The sequence below is a fragment of the Apus apus genome, chromosome 15 (assembly GCF_020740795.1).
Source record: "Apus apus isolate bApuApu2 chromosome 15, bApuApu2.pri.cur, whole genome shotgun sequence".
Classification (NCBI taxonomy): domain Eukaryota; kingdom Metazoa; phylum Chordata; class Aves; order Apodiformes; family Apodidae; genus Apus; species Apus apus.
This window is the reverse complement of record NC_067296.1, coordinates 3,464,456-3,488,787: the sequence shown is the minus strand read 5'-3', so window position 1 is coordinate 3,488,787 and position 24,332 is coordinate 3,464,456. Positions and strand designations below refer to the sequence as shown.

The following is a 24,332-nucleotide window of genomic DNA, read 5'->3' as shown; positions in this document are numbered from 1 at the left end:
CAAGACAATCTAATGCCAAGAGTTTACCCCCCTATTAAAAACAATATTAAACAAATTTATCACTTGAAGGCTTCAAAGTGGTGGGCTTCCTGGATACATAATCTAATGTTTCAAGCTCAAGAAATGTTTTTTGTCAAACTTCATTGCTTGACAAATCTGGAGGCTTGGATCTAATTGCAAGACCTACTTCCATCCTGCTTCTTTTTGTTCTCTAGTAAGTGCTAGAAAACCCCCCAGTGTGCCACAAGAAGGGAACTGTTCCATTAAAGCTTTCAAATTTTGTTATTTTATGAGTTGTGGTCTCACTTTAAACCCCCTTCCAGTGGTCTCTGCACTAAGATTTTAGTTTAATAATTTGAAGGATTATTGGCAGCTAAAATGAGGATTTGTGGATTGTGAATGAAATACAGAGTAACAACAACTGTCAGTCTGATTTTGATGCTCAGGCCTGTTTTCCTCCCCAGCAATATCTGAGTACTTTGATATGGCCACAGCTATGATTTACTTCAATACTATTTCTAAAGTCATAAAATATTCCACTGCTTCATATTTTTTTAAAAGCCCAGCTTCTTAAAAACAACAACAACACACAAAACAACAAAAACCAAACAAAAACCCCCAAGCTTTAAAGCTTTTTAGCTTATAAAAGTAAAAAGCAAAAATAAGTTAAAAGGACTTGAAAGCATCTTCTTTTTTTTTTTTCCCTCAGTGCACTTGATGGAATAACATTTAATTAAAATGGTGTCTAGGTTTATAACCTCCACACAGTCCCATGGCTACAGCAATCATCTGGATCACAACCCAGAGCCTGAGGACATCCTTTGCTTCCCTACCTGTGTAGTAAGATCTGAGATACAAAGGAATTCCAGCAGTCCCCAGAAGGGAATAAGATCCCTAGTTCCCTCCTGGTTTTGTCACCTTCAGATACTGTAACATAGCAGGTCACAGAAATGTTCATGGACAAAATGGATGGTTAAAAAGAGTAAAATTCCATTTTCCAAGCTCAACCAGTAGGAAAATACAACGTTCTTGTGCAAACAGACCTACACACCATTACAAAAAAAGGATTTGTACTCGCCTACTCCACCTGCTGGTTCTGCAACTGTATTCAAGACAGCAACATGCCTCCTTTTTCTCTTTTTCCCCAGGCTGTGCTCAGCTGGGTAAGTTGGCAAGTGCTAAACAACAAGCCATGTTCCTTTCAATATTTCAGAGTCCACTGGGGAAAAAGAAAAGGCTACAATAGTCACGACAAAATGTAACACGACTAAACATGTAAGAAACAAAACTTCCTAAATGACTTACAAATATCTCAGGGTTAAAAGCATTACCATGGGGTTACAAACGTAGTGCTCTCTCCCATTTGGCCCCTGCCTTGCATTTGTATTATGTGTTAAAGCTTCCAAGAAAGCCATTTAACGTGCATTTTATTCTCCAAAATGTTTTAAATTGGACACTTTCAGTGTATAAACCCTAAATGTCTCGTAGTATTTGAGTGCTTTTTAATGCAGACTTGTGTACATTAAAAATGTATTTTAAAAATCAACGGCATTTATGTTTCAGCTGCCTTTGGAAAAGCAAAAAACAGAAACACAGGCAGGAAGCAGGGAGCAGTGTTTGTCCCAGGACAAAGATAGGATCATGCCTATGCAAATCCATAGAGCCTAATAACTGCATTTTGCTCCCAGGACGAGTTATGGGATATATGACACAGAAAAGGAAAACAGACACTTCTCTTTGGTGGCTTCTCATTGGAAGTTCAATGCTCAGCACATGCACGGCAGGAATACACAGGCAGTATTATCCTCCCCAGTTTCCTCCCACAAACTGGGCTTTTCACACTCATATAAAGCAACATCTGGAAACGATCATCTCATCCCACCCTCAAAAAACCAACAGAAGCAGTAATAATATGGTAATAAGGGATGAAATTTTATGAAGGATGCCACTTAACCGGAGACTAAAAGACACCATGCAATTTAAATAAATTGCTTTTAGCAGGGGACTGAGTGACAATCAAGAAAAAAAGGCCTGGCCTGTTTTTGCAAATTGTGGGCCAGATTTTCAATGGGTGTAAAATGCTGACTTTGGTAAAGCAGTGCCAGCTTTGCATGAGCTAAGGATATAGTCTGGGAAGTCATGTTTTTTAGGACTATGCTGGTGACACCCTCAATTTGAGGGTGCTGAAAGAAAGAAGCAAAGAGAAAGAAGCTACAAACATCAAATATCTGCTTATCTTACTTCCCTCCCTCTACAGTTTCTTTGAAAAAGAGGAATCACACAATTATCTGAATGCACACAAGAAAATTCAAACAGCTTTTTATCACACACAAAGATGAGAACTCAGCTCCCTGATTAAGCCAGGGTGTCTTGGTAATGCAGAAGTTGGCATAATCTTGATTGAGGCTCTCTGTGCACCACTTGTAGCCTGGGTCCAGTCCAGAAGATCTGAAATCATTAAAGACTCTCCTGTCAGTGACTTTCTTGCACACAGCCTTCACGTGTGCCCAGCGTACTTCAAGTAGAAATACAGGCTGGAAAAACTGCAACCAGAGCAAATTCAACCTGGTTTTTACATTCACCTAAAATTTAATTTGAAGCCTTATTTTAGTTAGCAAAGTACTGTGCACAGCACAGATGTTTAGTTGCTTCCAATCTACAATAGCACTAAGTCAACCTGTGCTCAGGAATTTCTCTTTCAACAAAACAGAATGGGTTTGGTTGTTTAGGGGCTTTTTTGTTTCATCCTCTTTTATCTCTCCATTTTTGCCTCTTCAGATCAGGAATACTCAAGCTGTTTGGGATGAAGGCTGGACAGAACAAAGGAAGAAAGAAATATATTTTTTTTAAGTGTCCTAAATTCAGCTAGAGTCAAAATAAATGCCAGGCAGGTTCTTTTGGAAGAAGTTGTGAGGTCCCACCTTTAGCAAGAGCTATTCTTGCCATGGGAGCCTCACACCTTTAAGAAAGTTGTCATCTTGTTGACCAGCCTGCCTGCTCAGAAAATAATGCTGTGTTCATACCACACTCTAGAAAAGCATTCAGCAGCAAAACCACCAGGCAGAAACAGTGTGATGTGGAAATGACTTCATCCTAATAAATAAATTAAACCATTTCTGGATAACAAACCGCCTTTGCAGATAAAAAGTAAATCCTTAGAATTTAAATCCATCATGAGCAAAATCCCTTTGGAAAAAAAAAAAATCACTATAAAGTCACTATTATGACTACCTTTATATTCATAACTGTATTTATGCAGACTAAGATAAGGGCAATCAATCCACATGCCTCAGGACAAAAAGCTCATCTTCCACAGAGATGAGGATAAAGAAAATTCCTCACCATATGTACCATGGATAAAGGCAACAGAGGATTTGTTATGCTGTGCTGGACTTAGGAATTTTCAGGCATTGGTCAATGCTAGAAACAAATATCCAATTTATGGCATGCTGTTGTGCTCTAGCAGTAAATCCCAGCTCCTCCTCTGCACATGGCTGCTTTTCACCACCCCAAATTTAGTGCCTGAACTTTGAATGGACTGTGGCCTCACATCAAACCAAATATCTTGTCAGCTCCAACAGTCTGGCTTTTCGGGAGTCCAGTATTCAGTCAGTCACCCAAAGTGCACCAAAACACTCTACTTCCCCTTTCATCACACCATTACCTCTGTTTCTCCTCCCAAATTCCTTCTGGTCCATACAGATCATCACTGCTGTTACATCCCAGGCAACACACTTGTACTTTGTTTTAATTCTTTTCCAGTAACTAATTCACAGATCTAATCTATTTTCTGTTCTTTGAAAGGTATCTTTCCAGTTTGATGATGTTTCTACAGCCAATACAACCATAACTTGATATTGGCAGTTCCTCTACAGATATCTTTTGCTTGGAACACCTGTGTCCATGCAGCCAACTGCACCTCTGCAGCCTGAAGAGAAACTAGAAATACACTTTGCTCCCTGCAGAGCTCTGTAGTTTCAACTGAAGCATTGTCTGTGTTGTCCAAGAGGTCTGAAGGTGCACATTATGGGCTCAGTAAAAGCTGAGATCTGACAGAGACAAGAAAAACCAACTGCTCTGACAGGCTCAAAGCCACAAAATGTGTATAGTCAAGAAATACTTCACCTCTTCTTCCAGCTGTTGAAGGGGAGATGTTTTCTGCTGCCTCAAAAATTAAGTGAGGAGGGGGAAAGAATAGAGCAGGGATCAAGATACATTTATTATCTATTTAATCAGTTTGGTAGGGAAAGGCAACAGCACATACACAACAGGACTTAAGCCATTGAGACACGGTACAGACGAAACACTGTCAACCTGTTTCCAAGGACAAACTGGGGATTAGGATGAAAAAGAAAGAATATATATATTTTACCCTCTTTAGCTGCTGTGCCAAAAGCTATCGAGGAGGAATGAAAACAGAGTTTCAATCATCAAGCTAAGCAGACTAAGTCTGCTAAAATGGGTGCCAGTCCCTCAGGCTCCGTGGGATCCACACACTGAACCTCAGACACAGACCATGCCATTCCCAGCAGCTCCCCTGCAGCACTCCACAGCTCTTGGAAACAGGCACCAGCCAGAGAACAACTGCATTTCATTGTGCCACACCAGCTTTTGTGTCAGGAAATTTAGAAAGAGAGGGAAACTGGGCACAAGCAGAACATGCCCTGGGGAAGCTGGGTCTTACCCTAGCCAAGACAGGGAATTCACTCTCAGTGTTTGCCAATGTGAAAACCAAGAAACTCAGTAAGGTTTCCCTTCTCTACCAATATTCTATGGGAAGTCTTTCTTGAAAGCAGTCAATCCAGCTGAAAAAGCACCTCCTCTCAGCTGTCTACATTCAAAGATACAGAAGACAGGGGAGCTAAGAGCTAAAGCTTAACTAATATTACTAGGGAAATGAATGTTTGCATCAGGACAAGGCTTAGAGTAAACTCCCAGTTAAAGTACTCTGTGGAACACTGAGTCTAATAATACCTACACACCAGCTGTACAGAACTCTCATTCAAGTCACTTGATATGTCATTCATGCAGTGCTTTGACTCAGAGATTAGATGTTTTCCAGCCTTTTTTTTTTGTTTCCTAAACTTGAAAACAAATGAAGGCAGCAATGCAGCAACCTTGAATCTTCTTCATCAGCAGTAACATGTGAATGTGTCTCATTTAGCAGGAGCTATCAGAAATGAATATTTTTATGCCTGTAGTTGTAACAAGTCATACTAACTCAGCAAGCAACAAAGTCAACTTCTGGTTCTTCAGTTTGTGCATTTCACAGCACGCTGCTGCTTCTAACATTTGTAACAGATCAACAGACAAACCATTTCTATATAATATGAAAACACAGTCTTAAAACCACCCAAACAATGGCAAAAACTGCTTACTACTAAGTTTCACAAGATTTCATGGCAACAAAACACCTTTTAATAATAACCAAAGGAAAATGTTTTCAATTACTTTGCAGTACCATTTGAAGCCCTAAACGTACAGATATTTGCATTTATATCAGCTACTTTATCCTGACTGTTTTGAAAAGGAGATTTGAGTTCAGCCACATAATTCAAGACTAACTTTTATTTCCTTAGGCCAAGAACAAAATTGAGTATTGATCTTGACAAGTGCTTTTTTTCTCCAGGAGCTAGATCACACCCTCCTGCTGAATAACCCAGTCTCCAGCAGCTTATCTCAAGAGGTAGGTTGTGTGTGATCCATGTGCCTTTTTTCATGTGAAGACAAGCCTCCCATTTTCATGAGCTCCTTCTATAATCATTGTTACACCTTTTCAGAGGGGGTAGACCGTGAGGTTTCTCAGGACTTTTTCTCTCCTCCCATTCCTTACCAAGTAGCTCTCCTGTCAGACTGGAAACTTTGCTGCTTCTACGCCTCAGGGTCACAAAACCCTCCAGATCTTATATGAGTCACCTGCTGTCATCATCCAAAAAGGCAGAGAAGCTGATGTTTCAGAGAGCTCTTCCAGATAGCGTTGTAACCTGCTCTAAATACTCTTTTAAAAGAAAGTCTAATCTCTTCCCTTTTATTAATATTCATTAAAATGTTACTCTCTGGCTTTGCTTTTCATGTGTTTTTGTCCCATTAGAAGGCAAACATTTTTCAGATGAGATTGCCCCCCAGAATCATTACAGAATTGTGCTGATTGGAAAAGAACTTTTAGACCAAGTCCAACCATTAACCCAACTCGACTGAGCCCGAGTCGGAACATGCTAAAGCATATTCCTTAAGCAGCACATCTAAATGTCTTTTAAACACCTCAAATCATAAGATCAAGTTATTATCTCGTATACAAGGTCTTCTCTTCTTTCCCATCTCCCAGATGAAAAAAGGACTTTACCCTTTTCTCCCCATCTGTGGCAACTTGAGAAAGAAAAGCAGCAGGGGAATAGTAAATAAGCACAGAAGAGAAAACAAGCCCTGAGCATTCCAAATCCCAGCTTTCCAAAGCACACACTTCTGAATTAATCCCACACAACAAGAATTTTTAAAAAAGCTCTGTTTAACTATTGAGGATGGTATAGAAACCCAAACAAACCACACTCAGAAGACCAGTGCTGACCTATTAGGCACTATTAGGAACTGTTTTCAAACATACTATTCTGGTCTCCCATTATCTCCCCTTACTTATTATTCTGGAGATAAAAACTAGTATTTTATGTCTTCTTTTCCTTTTAACCACCTCTCAGCCCAGTGTCTGGTCATAACCTTCAGCAGTCCTTCCCTTTTCCCCATTCCCTGCTGAGCAACTTTTCCTTCTGACTGACAGTTTACTGCTCTATGCCTCAAGGTCATTTAATCTTTCTCCTGTCCCAAGTCACAATCTATCACAGTCTATCACCAAAAAAAACAACCAAACAAACAAACAAGCACAAACCAAAACCCCAATCAAACAACAAAACAAATTCCACAACAAGAACGACTCATTTACAAAGGCAGGGTTTGTCACATCTTCTGGCAGTTGGCTTTCCTGGAAGGAGGCAAACTGGGACTTTCAGTATCTTTTCTAAATTTTCAGTATCTTTTCTGTCAATTATCAAAAGCCTTGTGATGCTGCCCTGTAGAAAACTGAAAGCATCACCAGTGGGATCACAGGTACCTGGGCACATACTGTTTATAAAAATTTAAATTTTATCCAGTTAATAAAAGTTTTTCCTGCTAATTCAAAGCAAGACATTTCAGAATTAGTCTTTATGGGGTTTGTATAATGGAAAACTTTTTAAAGTGCGTGAAAACAACTTCCATTTGCTCTGATCAAAAACCTGAATATCATGAACCATCTTGATAAGAGTTGGGTCATGGTGCAATGACTTTCTAAGCTCATGCTGAGCTCATTTATTCCAATATAAAAAGAAAAGATGTGCACAGTGTTTGAATAGGTTCCATTATCACAAGTGAGGAGAAGAATAAGTTCCATCAAATGGAATTCCAAAATGCATCTGAAAAACTAAATGCTCATTGTTTCACCACACTGCACTCGATAGCATTGTCAACGTGTTAATAATCAATGCTGAACAATTACCCACAAACAATAAATAGTTCTGTGCTTACAGGGTGAACATTTTGTACAAGCCTAGTCTTAAGAACAATTTGTCTACTGGAGAATTGGTTGGGAAGCTCTCCTCTGCTTGTCCATTTCAAAAGAACTCAACCAGACACTGTAGCAGAAAGGTTGGCCAACACACTACATGCATAAACCCAACAGCTTCTTAAACACTTGCCTATGGAATAAAAAGTGAACCATTCCAGGTCACTGATGAAGCACATCTATGGCAAGGAGATGGAGAGGACCATTTGTTCATGTGTTATTGAGTGAAGCAAAATATCAATGCCTTGTTGGGAGGCAGTAGAAACCCTACCTGCACACTTTGTTCTCGTCGTGAGTGGCGGGCCGGGGGGTCCTGTGCCTCCTTCTCCAGGGCGAGTGAGCAGCACTCTGATCTCGTACTCCACATCAGGATCCAAATGCCACAGTTTGTAATTAGGAGAGTCTACAATGTGGGTTTCTGCCCAGTTCCCAGTGGTCGTCCGATACTCCACCTCTTTCAGAATGATGGGCCCATCTCCAATGATGGAGTTGGCGTTGGGTTTGATCCACAGGTAGGTGGCTCCGACTGCCAGCAGCTCAGGAGGGGCAATGGGAGTTGGGGGTTCTGTGGACAAGAAGAAAACGTGAAAGGTCTGAGACAGTTTTGTCAAAAGGATCAAATTTCCACTCTGTATCTGTCTAGTGAGGCTGTCCCAAAACCTTTTGTAATAGAGGCACCTTTTCTCCTGGCTTTTACCAAGTCTTTCAGAAGAGTTTAATCTCTTACTGAAAATCATCTGGTTTCTTTTGTTTGCATTAAAAATTCAGCCCCTTACACGGCGGATAATGATACCAATTCAGAAACATCTGCAAAGATACAGAAACCACAAAGCAATGTCTCTTTAAAAGGCAAAACAAAAGTCACTTTTAAAAGATCCGAAGGTTTATACTTATTTCCTGCTTTAAGCATAAAGCAATAGCAGTCGATATGGTATTGGAGGGTGAGGGGTGAAAGGAGTCTTAAATGAAGACAACTGAGTGCACTTAGCATGCACCATGGATAAAAAGGCTCCAGTACATCAGCCCCTTCCTCTGCCCCCTGACCCAACGTAGCAGAATATCATGATCATTGATCATGGTGTTGTGGTTCAGCCAAAGTGTGATGCTTAACATGACACAATTAGCAATGAGTGGAAAACTCAACTCAATTCCTCCTTTTGTGACTTTACCAAGTAAAAGGAAAGATAAAAATAGGATATATTTTTTTAATCAAAGCACTGGCTCTGTGAAAAAAGATACTAGCAAGTTTAAACACTAGGGAACTTTCAACAGTCAATGATATCATTAGTCTGGATGCTGCTACAGCTGACTCCAACTGGGGCCCTTGGTAGCTCAAAACTAAGAAAAACTTCATGGCATCAGCACCTCCTGTCATGATTGATTGCAAAGTTTGCTTAACTTCATGAGCAAAGGTACTCAGGCAAAGTCTGCATTAGACTTGAAAGAGTGCCTAGATGTCTGAAATGCATCTTGAGGAGGCAGAAACCTGGCTGCTGAATATCACCTCTGTGATAAAAAGAAGAGCAAGCCAATAAAAGACATCTCAGCAGCACTCTGATGAAAACTACAGGAAAAAAAAAGCCAACCTCAGAGCTCTGGCTGCCTGCCTGAGTTTTATTTCCACACACCCCCCCCCTCTGTCAGTGTATAAATAACACTGGCATATTGGAAGCCACATGAATTGCATATGCCTTGTGGTTTTGAAAACCTGAGCTGAACTGTGCAAGATTCTGAGCAATTTCTTTAATCTCATCTAGCTTTCCCTCTGTCACACTCTAATGTGGTTTGCCCTCAGCCCAGAGGACACAAACTCTATTCTCTTGTGAAGGTAAGGTGATGAAAAGGCTATCTCTGTCTCAGAAAAAGAAACCTATAAATGTTACAGCATGACATTAATTTTAGAGTTCTGTGGGAGTTATTGTAAACCCCTCTTAGAGGTGATTCCTCAAAGAACCCAGAGAATAAGGAGAATCCAGAACCCAATGAAATGTGGAATATCAAGGGAGTCTGAGCACCAAATGATGGGAGGAAGATGGGACTTTTCCCCTCTGGACAAGATTTGCATGCTAACGTCTGCTCAGTGAAGAGAAACAAATTAACAGAAACCATTATTATATAAAACGATCAGCTGAAATGTGACTTCATTTCATGTCCTCAGGCTAACTAATTACAACAAACCAAGCCATCTCCTTGAGATCGACTGCAGCACTTGTGCACTGTACCTCTGGAAATAAATAAATAAATAAATAAAACCAAAGCAATCTGAATTATAATTGTAGCAGGTACCTGACAACAAGATTGAAAACTGGTGTCATGAGCCATGTTTTTTTTGTGGAATGTTCATTTCTGTTTTTACTCTGCACTGTTCTCCTAACTCCTGCCAGAACCTTTTTCTGATATGAAATGCCAGGCTGATCATGTTTTGACTTAGTAAGGTAATTTCTCCAATACATTTGTTTTCAGTACGTGCATGTAGAAACACTTCCAGTAAACATCAAATTATTAAAGATCACAAACAGTTTATTACTTGTTTCCTGGTGCAAGACAACTAAGAGACAGACTTTGTGATTTTTATTCCCAGTGCAAAAACGACATCTAACAAGTCACGTCATAGCTGAACAAGACAAATGAAAGATTAAACTCCATTCTCCTGGGCTGCAAACTTCAATAGCTACATGATTCAGGTTACTGGGGCATTTGATTGCACGTTAAAAGAGATTTACAGGACTGAGCTTAATTAATAGAGCAGTTTGTCCTGCTAAACAGACATGAAAGTCTTGTCTAGTAAGTTTAGAAACTACTAGTGCCTAATGCATTTAAATTAAGAAGACATCCAGCATTACTGTCTTCTCACTTGATTTTAGGCCAAATCTAAACCTTGTCCTCAAAAAAAGTTGTTATGGTTTTCTCTTTTCCCCCAGATAATTTTCCCATTTGAAAAACAAAGTGAAAAGTGCCATTTGAAAAACAAGTGCCACAGAATATTAGAAAATCAGGAGCTTAAACTGTCACTCTCATTTTCCAAATTTAAGAAACTAAGATGAGCAGCTGTTGGAGTTCTTGAAGGCTCAATCCCATCTCATTGAAAATGTCGAGCTCTTTCCTACTGGCACCAACTGGACATGAAGCAACTTTTTTAATACCAGTCGGTGCCAAATGACTGCAAGTGATCTCACCAAGTTACCCACCATTTAGCAAAATCAGCACATAAATAAGGACCATTTTTTTGGACTTTGTAACCAAACACACTTGTCAGTTACAGATGACCAGCCTGCTGTTACGAGTGCACTATTTTAATTAAAGTCTCTCTGTGATCTTGATTAAATTAACATGGTGACACATTGGCCTTGTATATGTGTAATTGTGATTAACTCTATTTTAAGGCCCGTTTGATCCAGACAGTATTTTATATTGCAAGCTTTGTCTAGCCTGTTTCTGCCTTTCAGCCACTTTTCCTCCTCCTTGGGGAAAAGAGGAGAAAGCTGCAGGCTTCCCAGGAACAGGACATCAGGAGCTGGATTGCTGCAGCTGGCACAATAGCTAACCTGAATCTCAGGCTCAAGAGGGACACAGGAAAATGTCATTCCCAGGTACCCTCTTTCAAGGAAACAAAAGAGCTATGTAGTACAAGCTCAAAAAGGGAGTTACTGAACATGAGTAGATGTTATTGTACGTGCCAAACAGGTTCAGTGGACAGACATGAAGGGAATGTGGGGTGTGCCTTTCTCCTCCCACTAGAAGATAAAATACAACTGCAGCCAAAAGCTGATGTGGCTGCACATTGTTAGGGATTTAAAAATGACAGAAAACTTAGTAGTGTGAAGACTGTAAGAAAACAGAACTAAAATGAAGAACCAAAAAAGACCAACTAGAATCACAGAATATCTCAAGTTGGAATGGATCTCTAAGGACCACTGAGTCAAACTCCCTGCTCCTTGCAGGACTACCTAAAACTAAACCATATGATTAAGAGCATTGTCCAGACATTTCTTGAACTTTGATAGGGTTGGTGCCATGAATACTATACTTTCCAATGAACACTAATAAAGCTTTATTTTTTTTTAATTCCTTCATTATTCATAGTAAGACCATCTGACGAAATGTACAGCCAAGGAGACCATGAGCTCTCATTTGCATGTGATGACCTATGGATGGTATTAGACAAAAAGAACCCCAAAGGCTACAAAACCACTAGTATGTTGTGAATTTCATGCACCCTTATTCTGTTACTGAATAACCCTGCCAGCACATGGAATTCCAAACACAACTCCCTCAAGTACTGAAATTAACTGTCTACTTAGGACTGGAGAAAACCAGAAAACAAAACCAGAGGATCCATAAAAGGCTGACATGCCTGTTAAACAGAGGAGGAAAGAAGGTTTGTATGTGGCAGGACCACCCAGTCTGTACCTTCCACACTATTTAATGCCCCTGAAAGTCTTTCCCAGACGTGAGCTGTGCATGCCCCACACACATCTAGGCCCCCAGAGCAGCAGCAGATCCTTGTAACATGCACAAATACACACACACACATCCTTCATGTGTGTGTATTTTCTCACATGCACACAACTTACAGCACAGGTTCTAAAAGAAGATCAGAAGAGACAGAGTTTTTTATTCTTTGGGGGTTAAAGAGGTGGAGATGGGAGCTGCTATCAAAAGACATTTGCCTGACAAGCAGGATCTGTGTTTTCAAACATGATACTGCTTATTCCCCTACTAATGGGAATGGTAAGCTTTTCTCACAGTGTCCTAAATGAGCAGCTGTGGGCCGTGCTTGCCAAATGGATAAGGATGAGACTGGAGGCAACGAAACAAAAATTCAAGTTTCTCAACTGTTTTAAACAAAAAATACAGAACACAATATATTTGCATAGTTTTCTACACCATGATCACAGATTGGTACAATTTAAAAGCCATTGAGAACACAGGTACTTAACATTTGCATTTAAGAAGGCAAACCCAACTATTTTAAGTAAAAACGTCATCACCTTAAAGTGCCTTTGTCCTGGTGTTTTTGGCCTTCCAGCCTTTAAGCAGGGTTTGTCACCTCTGAACAGCCATTACCACCATTGCACAAGCAAGGCACCCTCTATTGCTGACTACTAGAGATTCACCTGAGTGTCTGAGCAGCATCCATGAGCACCCTTTCTAATTTTACACCCTAGCAATATGAGGTCTGAGCTCTGAATGACAGTATTTATCTTGGCATTGCTTGTTAGCACATTTCCTCCTACTGTAATAAATGCAGCAGTTAAATTTCATTTTCCAGTGATTGTCTGAACTTCCAGTTCCATTTACTGCACAAAGAAAAAGCACAAGGGTTTTACAATACTTTAGCATGAGACCATTTCGCTGCCCTGACAGACACTGTACTAATAGGTTTTTTGTCTAAAAGAGAGACATTCAGGTCTGTCTCACAGTAATGTAAAAGGCTAACAGCAGTGGCACATGTCAACTGTGTTGGAAGAGCGTGCTAGTGGCATTAATAAAGTGATTCAATAATTCACCTGGATGGGTAAATTGCATCAGTGAGCAGCACAGTCTCTCTGCTCCCAAAGAGAAGTGCCCAGAAAAACTCTGAAAGCAACAATTTTGGAATATTTAATTCTGGGGAGTTGAGAAAAGATTGTTTTGGATTTCTACAGCCTGTAGAACAAGTGGCAATGGTTTAAAAGATTTATACATCACCCTTTAACAGCAGAGTTTACCCTCTTATCCTCTGTGGATGTGCAGATCTCTTCTTGCCCCTATTGAGACACTGCATTCATCCCCATGAACCAGCAGCCACAGGATATTTACGTGTTCAGTAATCAAAGGCTGACAGACAAAAATGGAAATACACCCTTTTAGACTGTGGCAGGTTGTTATTTAGGTAAAGTGCTAGGACATTAGAGCAGTAAATGGGGGGCTGCATTTAGAGACTGCTATATTGTTCTATGGATTAGCAAATTCAGTGTCAGTGCTCTCCATTGGATGCTTCTTCCCAACATAGAATTTATTAACACAGCCATAAGTAACTTGAGTACTCTGCAATATAAAATGCTCCTTTGGCACAGCATGTCATGTGCTTTTTGCTTCTCACTTTTCCCTTAAGAGCTAATGCTTCTGTCTACAAGGGACTTGCCACACGTTTCGTGTACAAGAAGCGGGGGAGGAAAGAAAAGTGATCTGGAAACACGTGAAAGAATTGAGCAAAGTTGTCAAAGAATCAGCACAACAGGAATGGAAAACAGGAGACGGGTACATCTCCAGGTACAGCTATCCATATCACTAAAAAAAAAAGCCAGTGCAGCCAGAGACCCAGTACTTGGCAGGATGCTCATCTTCTGACATTCCCAAGACCCCAAAATTCAAAGACTACGGACTATTCCTTTTACATTTCAGAACAGTGTTGGTGTAGGGAGAACTTGCTGCAGTCTGATAAAAATGAAGAATATACCTTCTTTATGTTTTTCCCCCTTAGGAAGCAGTGGAAATGCTCCTCAGGGATTCAAATACAGATGTTTTCAACTCAGCAAGTGGGCTGCCTGGGTTTAAAGAGAAGAACACGGTGGTGCTTACAGAGGGACTATAAAGCAGTAGAAAAACTATTCCCTAAAAACTATTCCCTAAAAGCACTGCAGTCACCATGCAAGACAGCTGGAACAAACTCTGGCTGAAGAAAGTTCATCTGTGATAGTGTCATCTTGTTAAATAAAAAGCTACAAACTTGCCCTGAGACCAGAAGGAATTGGCACAGGCCCACAGCCTCCTACCAGCTCTTCCAGCTGTGGGAGAGGTTAAAGGAGAGGGGCACCAGACACCAAGTGAGAATCACAGCAGCACACTATTTCATTAGCATTTCATACTATTTGTGTCTCAGAAGCTTAGCCTGAATCCCACCAGAGCCTCAGAGGATGCTTTCATTCCTTAATAAAGAAGAAAATAGCAGCGGATTAGTTGAACAGTATCTCATTTCCCAGCGTAAATTAAGTGAATTAGATGTAAGACTCTGTGCTCTAATTGTAAAGCTTATTACTAGAACTCATGTAGATTAGAACTGAATGCTTCTCTTTGAGTCATCATTTGTACTGTAAAGGAGGGGGAAAAAAGGCAACTACAGACTCTTCCCTGCCTCCCTAATGGGAGGATCTGTAGGAATCTCCAGCACTAAGTCCTGTGCACAGCAACTGCTGGAAGGCAACCTTTCCTCACCTGGACAGAAGTGCTGCCCTGCCCAGGCAGCCTCTCCAGGGAATCTCTGAGATAAACAAGCTCGCCAGGACTGGGTATCATGGACAATTTACTCTCAGCTTGTAAGTCCATGTAATTTACTGCTTTTCGACTGTAAAATAATTATGAAATGACATAATGAAAAACTGCAGTAGTATGCTTCTTGTTGCTTATGGAATGACATGGCTATGTCATGTCATTTTTGTTCATAGAGATCTTTCAGGAACCAGGAGAGGCCCAACACAGACTTCTGTGCATGAAGCAGTTTGGCATCCATGAGCTGATTACAAATACCCTGAATTCTTCTACGTAGCTTTGATAGATTCAAACCTGTACAAGTGATCTCAGGTTCCCTTGAGAGCCAAAGGAGATAAATGGACAATTTCAGACAATGTCCAACTCATCCTAAGGTAATATCTAAGACACATGGAATTAACAGCCCCCTGATCCCTCCCCTCTTTTGACTGATATTAAAATTTCGCTGAGCTGCATTTTACCTCCTTACTCTTATTTTCTCAGCTCCCGGTTTTCAAGGTGAATACAGTGATATATCACACCAGGCAGTCTACGGAGGGGGAAGCCACAAAGCAAGCTGTGCAAAGAACTGCTCAGCAGGAATTAATCCTGAGCATCCTTCTGCTCTCTGAATGCCCTCAGTCAGGGCAGCAGAACTCAGGTGCTGCAGTTAAAAACCATCACATGAAGATAAATGATTGTGCTTTTCTCTGGAAAAGATAAGCACAGCTCACTTGCCTTTTATATATGCAGCCAGAGCATGCACTGGTGACAGTGATGCCCTTTGATTTAATAATTCAATACAAGTGCTTGTCAAAGAAAGAACTTCATTCCCTTATTAAGACTGTTCTGAGGCTGGAGCATCTTAGCCCCATCTGCTGAGGTTGTGTCATCCACAAAAAAAGGTTCAGTTTTCATTTGATGAAGAAAACAGTAAAAATAAAAAGACCATGTCTTTCTCTAACTAGCACCTAACTGCTCTATTTTGCTCCTCCAGGAGCATGTCCAGCCTGCTTGAACCAAGTCATGTTCTCCAAACTCATCCTTGATATGTTTTCCTCACAGAACAATTGATAATTTTAAAAGTTTTCTGCTACCCCCATTTCTTGTAGCTCGCCCTTGATGACAGATGCATCAGATACACGTGGATTAATATTGTCTGTCAGTCTTGAAATTGCCTGTAAGAAAACCAAGGTAGTGTTTAACATCAGACACATGTGAATACAGCAATTGGAGGTTATCAAAAATTATAAGAATTGAGCATCATCACTTGTTTGACAAGGGAGATAAAAATAGTGAAGATTTCCAGAAACTCTGGTGAAAACATTGATTTCTCCACTAGAAACTGCAGCCACTGTGCATCTAAATCTCTATCTCAGTGCTCTCTTTTCCCAGAGAAAGTGAGAAATCCCAGGGTTACTGTAACCCAGGCATCCTTCAGCTCTACACTGCGTCCTTCAGCAGCCAGTTCTGTAACACCACAACTGGAAGCATCAGTCAAAGGGAGGCTCTTCTTTCTGGTGGCTCCACCAAGTCTGTACGAAGACACTGAAAACGGCATCCACATCCTATCCAAAAGAAGGTCCTCTCCACCAGTCAGTAGTCAGGGCCAGCTTTAGCTCTCTCTCATGTTCCTAACTTCACAGACTATTTAAGCTCATATATCATGTGTTATTAAATCTATTTCAGCTTTCTGCATGAACAAGCTGCTAATCTCCCATAGGCACTAGAAATGTAAACTCAACAAGCATCAAAAAAAAGGAGAAAGGTGGGAATAAATACAAACCCTGAAACATGTAATTTCAGGTCAGCTCCAGTTCAAGCAGCTTCATCAGTTGCTATGCTACCAGCTTGTGATGGTGGGAAGGATGAAAGCACCAAAATTTTATAACTTCATCTAGAGAAGCTATTTAGCAACTTTTGCTTTTTGGTACATCTCTGTCTGCAGAATGAGGGAACTTTAGTCTCTAAGCTGCTGAAAAGGCAAGTGACTGGAGGTGCTGACTACTATGAAGCAGCATGGAATGGTTTGTCTGGATTGATTAAGCAGCTTAATCCATAGCAACCTGCTAGGTTTGTAGGAAAAGCCTAAGGCAGGAGTCTTCATTTCATCCAAGGCCAAGTGGGGAATTAAGCATCCCATTGCCCTTTTACCACCCTGTCCACCCCTGAAGATGTGCAGAACAGATGAGGAACAGTCAAGAGAACTGAGAAAATAGCCAGGGTGGAATTCAAACATGAGTTACCACCATGGAGGAGACTTTAGACTCCCTAGTGTCCATTCTGCTGTTGCACCACTGGTAATGGTCTCTCTTCTCACAAATACATTATGTACCTCAGAGCTGGGTCAGCTTTAAGAGAGGACACTGATGTGTGCACACAGTGCATGTAAGGGAACTGCTCACAGTTAATCCTCACAATATTGGTGAAACAAGTGCAAGCACGTTGTTTTATGAAGTAATGATTAATGGATGGCTGCAGGACCAGAGACTGAATGTAGTCTTGTGCTCCAGCCTACAGACTTCATGATCCCCTATAAAGATGCATACACCAGGTTTGACATAAAAAATTCAGGTTTTCAGCACATAAAGCAAAATGTTCTCATTTAAGCCATTTTTTCTGTCAGATCTGTGAAAACCGCTAATCACCTGACCATGGAGAGCCAGGTCAAATTTGACCCTACAGAGCTGATGCTGGAGTAGTACACAGTGAACATGCCAACAGGGATCTTGGGGAGCCACCACAGTGGAGATACATCAAGAACCTTGGCACTTGTCCACCAACATACCTCTGGCAAGTGAAGCAGCATCCAAAAAACTATCCAGGCAACTTAAGTCTCAGAGTGGATGGCCACCCGAGTGCATGTTTTCTTTATATTTACCTGAGCAAGAATACAGTTCAGATCCAAATATTTAGATCTCAGTATTCATAGGAAACTTGGATGAATAGAACCTTTTTTTTTTTTACCTCTTTACTTCTTTCATTGGGAGTAAATACAAATGTTTGTCCTAGGAAACCTAAAGAAACGACATCAATGATGTTTAAATATTCCTTGTGCAGATTCCAAAACATTCACAGTAATAACATCTACATCAGTTATACTGTGGTTTACACATAAGGCAGTACTTTTCATCCCTGAAATTCAACAAGGAGATTAATCACCCTTCCACTTTTCCTGACAACAAACACACCACAAAGTGCAAAAAAAGAGCCAAGTTGCTGCCAACAACTATTTTGCTGCCACTAAGGCCAAACTGCTTACACACCTAATCATTTATTAAAATGTCAGCCTGGCAAGACTCTCTGCTTCTGGTAGCAAAACAAATCAGATTGTCTAAAAAAAGAAACACTAGGAAGAACAACTTGAAGTGTCATTGCAATTTCCAGAACATAAGTTTTGTCACGTCGGTGTCTCTAGCTATGCACAAAAGAACAAAGTCTACACAGAGTCATACCCCCTAGCTGAATGTGTACAATAATACAATATTCCAACTATTTTTTCCTGAGAGAATGAAGAAATCTTCTACTTCTGAAAGTAACTAAAAGAATACCTGAAAGTCTTATTAACCCTAATTATGCTCCAATAATATGAGTTTTATTTTTTTTTTCAAAAAACACACTTTCTCTGCTTACTCCATTTTACCTTAACATGAGATGAGCAGGGCTTTGGACAGTGAAGTTCACCATGCTGACATATTACAGTTCAAAGGTATCTGACATTACCTAGATCTATCTAAAAGCCTTATTACTTTAGAGACAATGCAAACTACAATTTGTTTTCTGTCTCCTCTCTGTTTTCTTCTTATATTAAACACCTTCATACAAAAATATATATCAATAATGAAGCCAGGCTTGCTTTGAAACCCAGGGATCCATGTCCACTGAACCCATACATTAAACATACAGTTTTAATGGCCCACTCTACTGGCAGACAGTTGAGGAGTCACGGCTGTTGACATCACCAACTTCATGTCTGACAAACCCCATTTCATTTCAGGAGTTTTAACCCCGTATCACAACCTTCTGTGAAACAGAATAAAAGAGACATTCTGAAATTTCTTTTGTGTATGAAAGAACCTATTTTGTAGCCATTAAAGACAAGACATTGAAGGCTTCAGACAGCAATCTATAGTGGTGAACAATGAATGACATTTCCACTCACCTGTTCTTAGCACTACCAAACGAGTGAGCAGCCAATAGCAGAGAAATTACTGGGAATGGGAAGTAAGAGTTGGTAATTTCCCCAGGAGCAGCACAATGGAAAGTATGTCCAAGCACAGGGAGCAATTCCTTAACCAAGAGGACACAGACCACTCTAATAAATCTAGCCCAACTCAGGAAAGGCAAACAGAATATTTTCCCTAGAGACAGAGGATCCTGGAGTTTATAGTTTTATATTTTTTTCCTAAGTCTCCCAAGAATGTCTGCAGTTAGCTAAGGAATTTTGTTATGTGCTTAGTCATTGCTTTGGAAGAGCTGCAGCATGGGTTATGGAGTTTAGATTGTAGAACTGAAGTGGTTTTTAATGTGTCCTGTATCTGCAGACCAGAGTTAAGTCAATGTTAAGGAGAATTAGGGTCATGTACAGACAGGATCCTCCACTTGAAGTTATGCAAGAGAAACCTGTTGATCTAGAGAAGAAGCTGATTCCAATCATACCAAGTTCTGTGTATATGCACCAAGATCTCAAATCAATGGTAGGTTAAAAGAGTTTGTCAAGGACCTGACAGAGTATTTCACTTTGCTGCAAACCTTCCTAAAACAGAATCTGCAGATGCCCAACTATTATTTGCACATATAACTCAAAAAATAAGTAGCAGTTTCTTCTTTGAAACCTTTCAGTCCAGAGTTTTCTGCTCACAGTATATTATCGCTCCTCCAACCAATGCAAACTGAACTTGGGCTTTCCTGAGAAGGTTCAGATTCAATTTGGATTTACTGATTTAATTGGCTGATTTTCCTACATAGTCTGGTCCCCTACGGGCATACATTTAGTAAGTTCCTGAGATTCACTGCATGCTGCAAAAGCTAAAAACAGGAGGGGAAAAAAGAATGGGAAACCTATGAAGACAGGCAAGAAACCTGTTGTGTTGTTTGGGGTTTTTTTTAACAACAATATGAAGAATGGTACAAAGGATTCAGATCATAACAATTGGTCCCCTTTTCAGGATGATAGTAGGCACTGAAATAGGTTGTCCAGAGAGGTTCTGGAAGCCCCATCCCAGGAGGTGTTTAAGGCCAGGTTGATGAGGCTTGTGCAGCCTGGTCTAGTGGGAGGTGTCCCCGCTCATAGAAGGGGGATTAGAACCTGATGATCTTTAAGGTCTCTTCCAACCTTAACCATTCTGTGATTCTATGATGCACAGTGATAAACAAGCTCTGATATGCCATCTGTCAGTTTCTAACACCAGTATTCCCTAGATATGGTTATCAAGCAGGTCAAGAATCTTCAAAAAACAGCAATTCACCTATGCATTCTGGCCAAAACAAGATCACTGGCCTACCTAATCCATAAGGCAAAATCTGATTAAGCACTACACTGCAGAGTGGGATTTGAGGTGGCCACTGGCTGAGAGAAGTGGATGATACATGTTTGCAGGTGTACATGCCTGTGATAGTCATAGGATATTCATTAGTAAATTCAATCGAAATATAGCCTAATAAAAATTTACTAAAATAATTGATTTCCTAGACTAAGGGTTGCTTTTAAAACAAGGTGCTTTGTGAAACTGTCAGTCAGTGATGCCAACATCCTGCAGGCTGTGATAACATCAGGTCTTCTAAGAACCTGTGGCTCCTACAGACAACACTCATGTTGATTCTGACCCACCTGGGCAATCTACCAGTGGGAGACTGGAGACAGGACCAGGAGGAGAGACAGGACAAAGACCACAAAGGACTAGAATCCACAAAGACCCCCACAGGAGACCCTCGAGCCTGCAGAATTACAAAGAGAGCCAATTCCAGGAAATTAAATGACCATGTACAAGAATTCTGGGAACTCATTGACGTGGAACTGAATATGCCTGGTTTTGGTGTCTATGAGTTGGGGTGTTTCACTAACTGGTCGGAGCACTCGTGGTGGAGAATCCCCAGTGCTGCCCAGCACTGCAGTAAAGAATGCCTGCTCAATAACAGCTTGCTTGTTGTTAGGGGGCCTTAATCTGGGGATCCTTACCCAGCCTCACCCAGCCTCCCACTTGGGTGAGGAGTGTGAGAAAACAAGGGGGTTTGGAAGCCGATTTTTTATTTCACCTGCAGCATTTGTGTTGCTGTGGCATCTCTACCATCGTGGTGACAAGCACTGAAGACTGTACAAACAGCCAACAGCTTGTAAGGGGGCACACAAGGAGGCACAGCACAGCAAGAAGCACTGATGATCCTCAGCCAGCAAGGCAGGCTGCAATCTTTCTGCATTATCAGCCCTTTACCGAGTACTTTGTAGTCATAACAACAAAACTGAGAGATGCCAATTACCATAATAGTGAGCACATAATTAGCAGCAGCCTGAACAACATGTCATCCTGTAAAACTGAAGCATCAGCAACTGAAATGCAAAATGACCACCACAGTATTAGGTACAGAAAGTTTTCTTCCTACATTAGTTTCAAATTAAGACACGCAAAATTATTTTTCCTCCTCTGTAAGGAATGTTTATCACTTTGTGCAAAGACTGTACATCTTAACTCAGAAAATAACTCAATCTGTTGGATTCCATTATGCTGCCATTTGAAGCGTTGGTGGATAAACGAGTTCAGCAAGGAAGTGCCACAGAGTTTGGAAATTTAAGTTTTGAACTCTAGAGTTGTGTCTCTCACAGTGAAGCAAAATATCCAAGGTTGCTTAACTGTGTATTTGCTACCTACATAAAATGGAGTTGGAACACATAAGGGTTTATTTGCACTTTACATATGTGGAATTCCTGCTGGTGCAGGTCAATGTAGAATTACAAGCAGAGAAGTTACTATATAGGCTGTCATATATATCAATGAATGTCTATGATAAAAAAGGTAGTGGTTTTATTGCTACCCAATTATTAAGCACCAGGTCAAAATTCCCCTTTCATATTGCCACTAATTCCTGCTAGGTGCCTAGGAAAGCATCCAATTTCTACCACACATCAACATGAAACAGTGTTGCAGTGTTTCAAAACACAGAAGCTGTGAGGAAGAACAGCAATATAAAATATGCAGATCAGTTTTGCACAAGTCCTAACGTAGAGTCACCATCTCTGGAGGCATTTAAACGGTGTGTGGACCTGGTATTTAGGGCCATGGTTTAGTGGTGAGCTTGCAGTGCTAGGTCTAAGATTGAACTAGATGATCTTGGAGGTCTCTTCCAATCAAAGACATCCTGCGATTCAGTGATGTGACTCTGCAAAGTATTCAGTCCCTCATTTTTTTTTTCCCCTATTTATTTTCTGTCTTTACAAGCAGAAGCCTGCACTGTCCAAATAAACCCCAGTTAATAACTGACGAGATCTTTCTTCAGTGCCACAGAAAACCATTTATTGCTTTAGCTTGTAAATTTACATTCCCTCCTTGGAGCCCTAGTAAAATCACTGGAAGTGAATTGTTAGAGATAATTATGACCTTCAGAACAGCTAGAACAAAATATTACAGGTCAAATCTTACACAGAATACTTGCATCAGGGAAGCTTAGTGCTTTGTAGGTTAAACCAAACTCATTTTGTTTCACTCAGAGTTCCTCTTTCCAAGATATCCTTAAAAGCAGTTAAACATTTCCTGAGTCAGGAACAGGCAGATAAAGATTCTGGTGCAATACTTGGCTTTTAATGAACAGCATCTGATCATTTCACTATCATTTGTTAGCCATGCATCAACTTAGCTCCTTGTAGATGTTCTAAATTGCTTAAGAAATGCAAAGATTATTTGGCATTGTGCCTAATTCTTCTCTAGTTTATTCTGGTACAAATCCAAAATAAATGAAGTTACCACCATGATGCAAAGAAGCCAAGTTTCTGCTCTTTTGTTTCCCAGTAATCTGAAATGTTGATGATTTCTTATCCCTCACAGGCAAGTTGATAAGAACGAGCACCAGAGGGAACTAGTTTCTAACAGAATCTGCACTGTGCCTGCTCTGAACCCATTTGCTGCTTAGTAGGACCCTGGCACAGCTCCACGGTCCAATGAACATGATTAAAAATGACTTTTTGAACAGGTGGCTGCAACCATTCTGGAGAGAGGAAAACCTCTGTCTGCTACTTAGAAATAATTAATGTTTTATAGAATTGTTTAAACAACAACAGGTCTATAGACCTAAGGACAGAGAAGCCTCCTAATTCCATTAACCTGACAAAAACTCTGCAAAGACCAGGAGCACCAAGTGGGGACAAGGAAATAAAAACCAAAACACTGCATGGCTGCCTATGTTCTTCACCACATGAATACTTGATTGGATCCTGGAGTACTGGGAAGCAGGAGATGAGGAGAAAGTTAGTCAAGGAAGTTGCAACAGTTGTTGCAAGGTGCTGGAGTGAAGCCTGCCTCTGAGTCTGGCTCAGCTCCCTGACAAATCCAGGGAAAAAGCAGAGCCAACAGCCTGCAGTCAAAACAAGCAGTGCCAATTGGATAAAAAGTGACTGGAGACAAAGGAAACTGCTGGGGAGCTGCTCAAACTGGCAGGCACACACTGACAACATCCAAAGTTGGCCTCTCTGGGGCACAGAGAGAAAATAATAAGGCTTTACATAGAGCTGTCTCTAGATGGTTAGTGGTAAAATGACACGAAACCTTAATTTTAAGAAGTGTGTAATAATTTTATAAAAGGAAAGAACTGAACTAAACCAATTTGGACCTTCTGAGTAACATTGATTGGTTCACGTACAGTAGCACACACCCTAAGCAAAGCATTACAGGATTTCATTTCCAGGGCAGATAAAGTGATGAAATAACCAGAAAAATATCCTGGGACTAATGGAACAGGTATAAAATCAGACTCAAATCTGCAATAAAACCCTCTGGAATCAGCTTGATTACAAGTGTTCTTGATTATTAAATGTGAGACAAGAAAAACAGACAGTGGAAACACAAATCTGCTGCTTTCATCTAGCAAAATAGATTTCAAAAGTTTTCCAGGAGAAAGCATTGGCTCTTTAATATATTATATTATACATATGCTTTCAACTTTGTTGCTGTTCTTGACAGCTGCATATAATTTGTGTAACTCTTATCGGAAGTTGAGTAAAATATGGAATACAGTGAATTCACACAATGATTTAGAGCCATTACATCCACATCTGTCACCAACTGCCAGTTTGACAGTGATCTGCCACACAACTGGCAGGCAACCCCTTCATTGCTAATAAAATCTGTGGCTGCATTTTCTTGGGGTCTACTAATATTCATTGCCTAAAAGCAACCTGCCCTGAAACAAACAGTAAGATTGAGATCGTTTCACACAGAATGTACAAAATCCAGTTGCAAAGGTAACAGGGACCCACTTAGTCTGATATTATTGGAAATGCCTGAACTTTATCTAAGAACGTAAA

At 40.5% G+C, this 24,332-nt stretch overlaps 1 protein-coding gene across 4 annotated transcripts in view; it reads right to left on the bottom strand.

Moving 5' to 3' along the window:
- PTPRT (protein tyrosine phosphatase receptor type T) overlaps positions 1-24,332 on the bottom strand; it is a 435,474-nt gene that overhangs the window by 204,758 nt on the left and 206,384 nt on the right. For all 4 annotated transcript variants that reach the window (XM_051633170.1, XM_051633173.1, XM_051633172.1 and 1 more), the window contains exon 7: positions 7,863-8,156. In XM_051633170.1, coding sequence (XP_051489130.1) covers positions 7,863-8,156 — 294 coding nt within the window. The remainder of the gene's footprint in view (positions 1-7,862; positions 8,157-24,332) is intronic.